The sequence below is a fragment of the Trematomus bernacchii genome, unplaced genomic scaffold (genome assembly GCF_902827165.1).
Source record: "Trematomus bernacchii unplaced genomic scaffold, fTreBer1.1, whole genome shotgun sequence".
NCBI lineage: Eukaryota > Metazoa > Chordata > Actinopteri > Perciformes > Nototheniidae > Trematomus > Trematomus bernacchii.
This window is the reverse complement of record NW_022987477.1, coordinates 9,020,390-9,030,540: the sequence shown is the minus strand read 5'-3', so window position 1 is coordinate 9,030,540 and position 10,151 is coordinate 9,020,390. Positions and strand designations below refer to the sequence as shown.

Sequence of the window (10,151 nt, the reverse complement as noted above, 5' to 3'; positions counted from 1 at the left end):
GTCAGCAACTGAAGAAATCCAGTGGAATTAAAGTTGTATCAATCTAATCTGTTGTAAAAAAAGAAAAAAAAGACCAAGCAGTACTTTTTGTTTGTCTGTGGGCACTTTTTTACATTTTGAAGATAAACTGCACTCGTGCATTTTCAGATATTTTCCGAAAGGTAATTTGATTGAGACACATCTTCTTTAGAGAAAAGAAGATATAAGTCAGAAAGGAGGAAGCCTAGGATCATAGACAATAACCAGAACCGTTAGTCAGAAAGGATACATCAATAATGTACACATAATGTCTTCAATTGCAGTGGGAATTGTGTCCAAGCAAGTTTACGGTAATTCAGAGGGTTACACAAATTGAACAAGACAACCGTCAAATTCAAGAAGGAAATGGGTTTAGTCTCCAGCACATTACATGTTGTACAAGAGTGGAGGAGGGGCAGTATGATATCAACAATAATACAATTTCATGCTGCAGCCTCACTTATCAATAACTCACTGACTATAAACAAGTACTCAGATAATGTGATAACTGATAACTCAGTTAAAGTGGCAAATACACAATGTAGAAATGTGTTCTTAGTAGAATATTGATCTCAAAATATGTATCAAGTACCAAAAGTATAAACACTCATTACCCAGAATTCTTCATTTCAGTACTATCATTTGTTTGACTATTTGGAGTATCTATACTGTCAAAAAATATAAAGGTGCATATCAAGGAGGGGGCACAACCTTTATTTAAGATAATGGAATAGAAGCAGTACTTTCTGAAACGTTTTATTTTACTTTAGCCTACTTGGCTTCATGTATGTTTTATTGTTTATCAATATCAATGTAATGTGTTGACCACCATCGGTTTATGTCCCACTATAATTACTCGGTCAGTCTGTGTCCCACTTTAACCAGTAAAACAGTCTGTGTCCCACGTTTAACCAGTCCATTACCAGACTACCGGCTGTGTCCCACTATTACCAGTCCATCAATCTGTGACTCACTTTAGCGAGTCCATCAGTCTCTGTCCCACTATTACCAGTCCATCAGTCTCTGTCCCACTATTACCAGTCCATCAGTCTCTCTGGCCCACTTTAACCAGTCTATCAGTCTAAATTCCACTATAACCAGTTCATCAATTTGTAATCTACTTTTACCAGTCCATCAGTCTCTCTGTCCATCTACTTTTACCAGTCTATCAGTCATTTTCTAACAAATACTAGTCCATCAGTCACATGACAACAAATGTGCACAGTTCCCTAGATAAAGGGGGTGCGTCAACTTACCCACTGGCTCATCTTACCCCACTCTCCCCTATGTAAAGAGGGAGCCTTTAATTGAGCTTAAAAAAGGGTAATTTAGGTGGCATTGGATTATTACACACATACTAATGTGTGATATACCTTATCAAACTTGGATTGGTAAAATGATATCAATATTTACTTTTTTATATTTATTTAGAATGTTTTACTGATGTCTATCACGATTGAGTCAAGCCAATCAAGTTGAATAAAATATCAGGAGTCAGTGAATGGAAAAAAAAGGCTTTCAAGAGCTTTTTATTAAAACATTCAAAATGAAAAATCTTTACATCACTGACAAAAAGCAACAGGAAAAAAAAGTGAGATGCATAGATACAGAAGCAAATTTGAGCATTGACAAGGCATTACACATTCGAGGTGGTTTAAAGAGGTGGAGCCGGAAACTTGAAAGCACTTGGCCAAAGCAACAGGTTTAAAGTAGATAAAGAGATGAAAACATTGCTGGAACACACCTCGTCTTTCTGAGCATGCTCCTACAGCTGTAAGCTATATATGTGCATCTCATTGGGTCCATAAACTTCTCTTGTGTCCCATTTCTGGTCCATGTAGGACTGGGTGCTGCATTAAGCTGTAAATTGCTAACGCATGGGTTACTGTGTATTCATGTCCATCTGCATGCATGTGTGTGTGAGCATGTTTATTTCTTGCGGTAGTCATCTCCATAGGCTCTGTGATCATCCTGCCCGGAGTACTGGTCTCCGTAGCGCCTCAGTATGTCTTGGAGGCTGGGCATTCCCTGTGAGAGGGGCTGGTAGGACATGTGAGGCTCCTCCTGGCCGCTCTGGTAGGGCTCCGCCTCGTACTGCTCCTGCTCCATCTGCTCCGGCTGCTGCTCACTCTCTGCTGCCCCCTGGCTGTGGTCCTCCTCGACGCGATGCTCCGGCTCGGCCTCGGGCTGGGGCTCAAAACGGCGCAGGCGGCAGTCACGATCGTACTCAGGGTCACAGTCTTGGTTTGAGGGCTCCATGACCCCGTTTCTGGTTCCGTCGGCATTCAGGTGGGGCTCGTAGGGCTCGGCAGGGTAGGGCATGCGTCGGTGAATTCCAGAACGAGGCTCGGTGGGCTTCACTGGGAAGCATTCGTGATCGTATCCAATGAAGCAGTCATGGCCCTCTTTGGTTTTACCTGGGGGGCCTAGAGGGCTGTGCTCCTCCTGGGCAGGCTCCTCATAAGTGGGACTGGAAAATGGGAACTGCTGCCTCTGGGTGGGAGGGCCGCGGCGATGCATGGCAGCTGCTGCCTCACGGATCGCAGCGAAAGGATCATTTGGGTTGGACCCTGGAGCGGCCTCCATGCGTGGAGCGGCCTCCATGCGTGGAGCAGCCTCCATAGGTGGAGCGTATGGGTCGTTACCATGAGCGTGTGTCATGAATCGGCGCAGCATGGCGTATGGGTCATTTGCTGCAGGAGAAGCTGGACGAGAAACCGGGGCGCTAGCCTGGCGGTACATAGCATAGGGATCAGTGACTCTATTAGCATTAGCATTAGCACTAGCACTAGCACTAGCACTAGCATAAGCATCCCTAAACATGGCGTAGGGATCGTTGGTCTGCACAGCAGGAGCAGGAGCACGAATGGCAGCAGCCTCTTCTTCCTCCTTTTTGTATGACGAAGGGGGAGTGGCATATTTGGTGGCGGTAAGAGGGTTGCAGCCTTCTTCAACTAGAGGGTTGCAGGATCCAGGGCCAGCAGGGGCAGGGGGGTTAGGGGCACGTGGCGCCTGGACAAACAGTGGAAAACCTGGTCATTATCATCAAGGCAATAATAGGCTAGAATACATTAAATCAAATAAATACAAGTATTTCACAATAATAAAAGGAAGCATACCACAAGGGAGGCAGCGTGGGCACAGCGGGGATCACGTGGGTCACAGTTGGGATACTGCAGGTAGAGACCAGAGGGGGTTTTCTGCACCAGTTTGGGTTTGCAGTTGGGGTCTTTCTTGGGGTCACAGCCCAGGTGAGCGTAGGAAGGCACGGGTCCGGCAGAGGGGGAATACCCATGGGCCGCTCTCAGGTGGTACTGCAGACACTCCACGTCCTCAGAGGAGCAGATACGCAGCAGCTCGGCCTTCTGCTCCTAAATAATGTAAAAACAGGCCGAGGTGTCACTGAAGCTGCTAATGAAGGAGGGACATTGTCGCTGCGTCTTTATTCAAACTACCACAAGGGGCACCAAAGTCCAAAATCGTACACACTTTAAAGGTCTCCTATTATGCTATTTTTAGGCATATATTGTAGGTCTCAGATATATAAAAATATAACAAACATGTCTATGAAGTGTATTGCACAAAATACCAAACAGATCACGCATTTTAGCCATGCCTCATACCCCTCTGTTTCAGCCCTGTTAGAGAAGTGCTGATTCTGGGTCTAAAGCTTTAAAACAAAATCCGATATTACTTCATTTCTGCAGCAAATCTGGATCGGCTCCGTTGTACCCCCGTTTTTAGATATTTGGGTACGGAGGAAAAGAGAGAGGGTTTTGTTTTCTGACACTTTGTGAGTTCCCTGACACATATTTACGTATATAATACAGACAAAAGTGAATTTTGCATGATAGGAGACCTTTAAGGTAGGATCTTTTTGGTACAGGTTTAACACAGGTAAATTGCTGAATCTACTAATTACTTACTAATATATTAAAATAGCTAAAATGTCTGGAAAAACATACCTTGGTAAGGAAGGACACAGCGGATGGAGCGTAGTAGTAATACCCTGACTGAGGGTCCTTTGCTGGAGCAGCAGAGCGGACATACATTGGGGCGGGGGCCTTCACTGGGGCAGGGGCTGCTGCTGGGGCTGCTGCTGGGGCTGCTGCTGGGGCAGCTGGGAGCACCAGGGGCAGGTAGGGGCTTTTGCCCTGGACCAAAGCAGCATACAGGCAGTAAGCATCCTTGGTGGGGTCACAGGTTTTCACAGGGGCAGGTTTGGGGGCCTCTGGCTTAGGCCTACTGGTGTAGGAAGACACGCAGTTAGGGTCATCAGAATCGGAGCAGGACTTGTAGACGTCTCCAAGGTGGCGCAAGTACGCCTTGTGGGAGCGACGTGCCTCAGCACGGTTCTTGTTCTGGAGGTAGGCCAGGTAGATGCGGTCCATCTCCTGAACCTGAGGGGGGGGGGAGTGGTTTATTGGTTTATTTATTTATTATTAAGATGAAGAGTGGACATGGATTATGCAGAAGGAATGCTTCCACCTATCAATCTTTAGTTATCTGGCTCAAATATAAAAAGATGCATTAATTATCAAAATGCATTGTAACTTCTCTGAATGGGGAAACTATCTGCCTTAAACAGACATCTTTAACTGGAATATAGAGTTTTTGTTTCAAACTAGGGTGGACTCCCTAGTTTACATCAATTTGTTTGGGATGTGTTTGTACTTACAGCCTCCTGGTTGCCATTTTCGGTGAAGTACTTGTACCAGCCCCAGTAGTCAGAGTTCTCTTTGTACCAGCTGATGTTCCTGCGGTTGCGGATCAGCTTCCTGTGTAACTCTGCAGCAGCCGACACCTCCTGGATACTTTCTCCAGCTGAAGGCAGAAAGAAAGGGAAGGCTCTAATGATGCTGGACATCAATCAAGGACTTTCAAGTGAATTTCAAAGTGTGTTGAAAGATTTTCCAGGCCCCAAAGTTATTATGTAGACATCAAATGAAGACGTCATTTCTTTACTATATCACAACAGATATTCCCACTCAAAAGAGTATTGATGTGACATTGAGTCTAAGTGAGGGGCAGTGAAAAAATGTGGATGTTGCTCTTAAATCAGAAAGTACTTTAATGGAAAAAAGTTGACTTTCATGATCTTAGAGTCGCCAAGTGTGCTAAGGAAAAAATCACATGTTTACCATCTCGTTTTGTCTTTTTCCCAATTGGTCCGGCAGACAAGAATGCTAGAAAACAGAGAAAAGCAAAAACACATGTCAAATCAAAAAAATGCTGAAGTCAAGGTTAAGTCCTGGAAACTGCTTACTCTTTCGATGCTGACCTTTCTGCAATACACAATATTTGATTTATGACATTAAACTTCAAACACTCACAACACTCAACAGGCAGATAGTATTCATTAAATAGGGCAGGGGTAATTGGCTGTGCCTGAAGCGCTGCGACTGAAGGTCTTTGTAGATTTTATAGGTGAGCCTGTAACATCAAACCTCACGCTGTGCTTTTAAAGACCAGTGTGTGCACATATATGTGTACGACCACATGCAGCTGAGGGAAACGTTAATTCAGCTCTGCTCCAGGTTTCTTTCATCTCCACAGGGCAAAGGTGTTAATTCCTTACAGAAGGAAGGAGAAAGAGGAACAGATGACAGGTTTTAAAAGAAAGCTCCAGAGGGGATAATTGTGACGCATGTTGGAGGTGGAAAAACATGAATCTCCTGTTTAAAGAAAGGTTTTGATAAGCTTTAATGGTAGTAATCAGAAAGATGCACTGTAGCGTGGCACAACACAAAGGGCAGCGAATAGAGGTATGGATCTGCAAAGAATAACGGCATTAAAAATAGGAAAAGACGTAAAGGTGACCCGTAGGTGAAGGAGGGATGTGGAGGAGGGTGGGCTAAATGATGCTGTCTCAGTGTATCCGCTGTATTTCTTTACGAGCCTGTAAAAAAGTGGCTGGCACATCTGGAAACGGCCGAGCTTTAAGAGGGCAGAGGAGGAGGAGATGCTGACAGGTACTAATCTTTTTACAGGACCAGGAACGTTGAAAGAAACATCTCCTCCTACTCTGTTTTTAACCATCACACTGCAGTTCTAAAAAAAAAACGTTTTTCAAAGCGGTGCTGATACTCGGCCCTGTGTAAATATGCCAATGATGAATTGCAAAGTTAAAACAGGTGGTGCAGGAGCAACCTGTTTTCATGTTGAAACATTCTAAATTATATATGAGCACCACGGGCTATGTTAGAGAGCCACAAAATACACTTTAAGCACAGTTGCGTGGCGATGAGGGCAACCCCTACTGTATGCGGTTCAAACTCATCCTTGAAACCTATAATTTAAATATTTTGGCAAATTGGTTTATTAAGAGTTTTAACGGAAACAAGGTCACGCAGCAAACAAATACACAACATACAGACAAGAGGTAAAACATGAATATTAAGCAAAATATTTTGTGGATGATGACAACAAATCATTGTGCTTAAACCAGTGATGCAAAAAGTAATTAAGAACCACAGAAGTCAGGTTCAGTACGTGAGAATGCTTATACAGCTTTTGATCCCTTAAGAAAAAGTTTTACATAAAATAAACATCTGCTTATAACATATGATGCATTTTTACAGATTTAACCATCCAACCCATCAATGCAGTTGTTTTGCTTACATTTATCAACATAATGCTGCATACACAGTAATAACAAATCTATAAAATCACATTTTGCTGCTGATAATTTGAACTTTCACTGAAGGGAAATGAAAACTTCCCTAGAAAAAGATCTAAACACTTCTTCAAACACCGGCTCCAACTTTTAACAAACACAAAACTCCTTTACTAAGAAAATATTTTCATGTGTACTTGTGTAACTGTTTCTTGGACTCCAAATCTGTACAGCGCAGCTTTGAAAAGGAGATACTGCTGTATGAATATTTGCATCAGAATCTTGATTATCACTAACCATTTGATCATTTAGTATAATGTGAAATACTGCACTCTTTAGTAGGTCATTTTTCACTCACAATACTGCTTTGTAGTTGCATATATTAAACTAAATGGAGCTTTTAATACATAAGCTCATCTTTCATTGCCATTACAATTAAATACCTATTATTCTGGGATTTAATCACATTTTGGTTGTGTTGTCTTTAAGAAAAAAAAGTAGAAAATTAGGACCAATTAGTGCTGTGTCTATTTAAATGGTAAGAGACAATAGCTGGTATTTGTCATCAGTGCATCATAGGCTTGTAATATTTAAACCCAGCCATAGGGATGCATACCGTACTTTGAAATGTTAGCAAAGTCTTTCTGTTTTTATGCATTTTAATATAGTCATTGTTAATCTTGAATAATTTAAATATGTACTCAAAAAGTGGACTGAATACTTTAAGAAAAAGTTTAAGAAAATACTCTGTTTTTACTCCACCACATTCATTTAACAGTTGTAGCCCCCTTCAGATTAGGATACAAAACATTAACACCTTTAAAAAATGTTGTTACAATTAAACTAGTAAATCTATCAACTGAAAATGATTCTGCATCTACAAAATACTTAAAATTAGCTTGAACTCTTTAACTCAAAGGGCCTTACTTACTTTCATAACATTTTCCTTTGTTATATAGTACATTTACTGCTTGCTATTTCTCCTTTTACCAGAGTAAAGAATCTGAGTTTGTCTTCAACTGCCGGTGATGACATGGATTAGAACGTTTTAGCTAACCATAAAGCCATAGGTAATTAGAACTGACAGACATGTTCCACTCTGACCCTGGTGTGTGGTGCTGGACTGTCAGACCCCCGCTGAGTACTCACCAGGCAGCAGAATCACAGCCAGCAGTGTAGCGATGAACACAGCAGAGAAACTGCTTCTCCTCCTTCCAGCCATGGCTCAACCTCCTCCTGCCAAACACATCAATGTTCACAATCACCCCACTTCATCTCTATCATGCCTTCAAATCTTTGTTGAGCATAGTTGCATAATGACAGCAACGTTGCATTTCTACACATTTCTCTGTACATGTTCTTTTAATTAATGCCATGATGATAAGGTTAGGGTGGTAGAACAATATTTGTATGCTTTAGTCAAGCTTTTTTCTCTTATTCCCCATCCAGAAGCATTTTTAAGTGCAAATCTTCTCAGCCCAAATAGATGCTCTTTACCTCCATGAAACCTTAACAATCAATGCTGTTTCATCTCCTCTCAAATCAATACCTGAGACCTCAGACCAGGCACGTATTCACCTGGAGAGCTGGTGAACTGAACTTTGATTTGTAGGTTTTAAACAAACAGTTAAGCTATTGATTTTACCATCGTAAAGAAAACCAGGTGTTGTTCAGGAGACAAACTTGACTTCAACCTGAATTTGGATCCCTAATAAGTACCTATAAGTAAAAAGAAGTGTACCTGTCTCTTACCTGTGTTTCGAATATCTTGTGTCCGCGGATCCAGATGTGGACTCGAGCCGACAGACAGGGTCTCTCAGTCCAAACACCGAGTGTGTTTGTGAGGGTATGATAGAGGTTCCTGGTCTACCCTGTCTCTGTGGCCCTTCTGACTGACTGCCCTCATGTAAGGATGTGGCAAGGTTTTAAACCAAGCCCGTTCCTTCAAAATTTCACGGAAAAACGCAAGCAAGCACCACCTGAAGGGGTCATGGGCCACCTCAACAAGATGCGTGATTGGTTAGATCTTTCCGAAAGTTTCAGCCAATTGGAGGCTCTGTAATTAAAGACAGGAAAAGAGAAAAGGTGGGAGGGTTCGAAGCCGAGGTGGAGACGTGGAGAGATTCTGTAGAAGTTGTCTCATTTAGGGTTTTTTCAATATAAAACGCTTGATTATTAATGATATGTCACAGTTAAGGTTTGAAATCAGACACTGGATCATTCTTTGTTTAATGTTACATCTCTACCAAGCAAGAAAATAAGTCAGAAAGGGACAGAAGAAAGTCAACATCAGGTAATTAGGAAGGGTGGCTGAGGTGCCACATAAGCACTTCTCAGAGAGCTTCAATGAGGGCCAAACCACAGCTTCTGTCTAAACCAGAACACACACACACATGCAGGGGCAGCTGGTCTACACATGAGGAATTTGATAATCTACAGTTACCTCCTCACTTTAACTGTGTTCAGGCATGCCAGCCTTGTAAGACTCACACATACACAAAGGCTGATTTTAGTGTGACTCTGAAAAAGGCTTGTGGCTGCGATGTGTGATGCAATATCAGCACATCTGACCGCATTAGCCTGTAATTGCATTGTACCGCTCAGTGGCTTTATGATGTTTGCGTCCAGGACAGATTCTGAGGAGGTTTTTATTAAGTTTAAGGAGAAATAAAAATGTCTATTTTGTTTTCCTAACCCCTTAACCCTAATCCCTTTTCACACCAAAAGTGATTTAAACTCAGATAAAGTGGCTTACATGGGAAAAATTGCTCTTGAAACACACAGGCTAGACTTATTTTATTTTTCTATTTTACGTTTGCACACGAGATTGTGAAATTGCAGTCAGAGGACTGTTATATTGAGGCTGCTTTGAATGGTTTGCGCTTAAAACCTAAAAGCCCCTGAAAACTTGGTATCAAATCCTGTTATTCATGACTGAATAAGAAATAATACGATTTTAAAGTTTGAAGATGACCTTTTTAAAGTTTAAAACTCAAGAACTCCATGCTTTATCAGGACAATGTGGGTTAGATTAAAAAAAAAAAAAAAGTTTTGTATACGGATATTTGTGACATCACCATCTTGTTCCAGCACTTTTGGTATAAACTATGATGACTGCGAGCCGGGTCAACTTTACAGATGCTCTTGTGGCTGAATGGAAGCAAACAGGCTCATCAATTGTGAGATGTTTTAAAAAATATGTCACACTGTAATGGGTGTAACATACCTTTGGCCATGGACCGTAACATCTTTAAACTGTTATCACCTGCACAAAACAGTCTCTTTGGTACTTTTTGCAATATATTACAATTGTTATGCAGAAGCGTGCGCACACACATTATACTTAAATGTTATATTTTCTAAGTATTTTCCTCTAAACCTACACATGCAGCTGATTTATTTGGGCTTGCAACGCCTCGGAGAAAGTCAAAAGTGAATACATTAAAATGTAGATTGCACTCTTTAAGTTCACACAACAGTTGAAGGCACATATAAGTGAAGTCAAATCACAGCTTTA

At 41.8% G+C, this 10,151-nt stretch overlaps 1 protein-coding gene across 1 annotated transcript; it reads right to left on the bottom strand.

The window, feature by feature from the left end:
* Nucleotides 1-1,586: 1,586 nt before the first annotated feature.
* On the bottom strand, nt 1,587-7,856 carry and1 (actinodin1). Its single transcript, XM_034150018.1, has 6 exons — nt 7,784-7,856; nt 5,160-5,204; nt 4,697-4,842; nt 3,984-4,418; nt 3,138-3,389; nt 1,587-3,030 (listed from the first exon to the last, which is right to left on the bottom strand). The coding sequence occupies exons 1-6, from the start codon at nt 7,854-7,856 to the stop codon at nt 1,948-1,950; spliced, it is 2,034 nt and encodes a 677-aa protein (XP_034005909.1). The 3' UTR covers nt 1,587-1,947.
* Nucleotides 7,857-10,151: the final 2,295 nt, after the last annotated feature.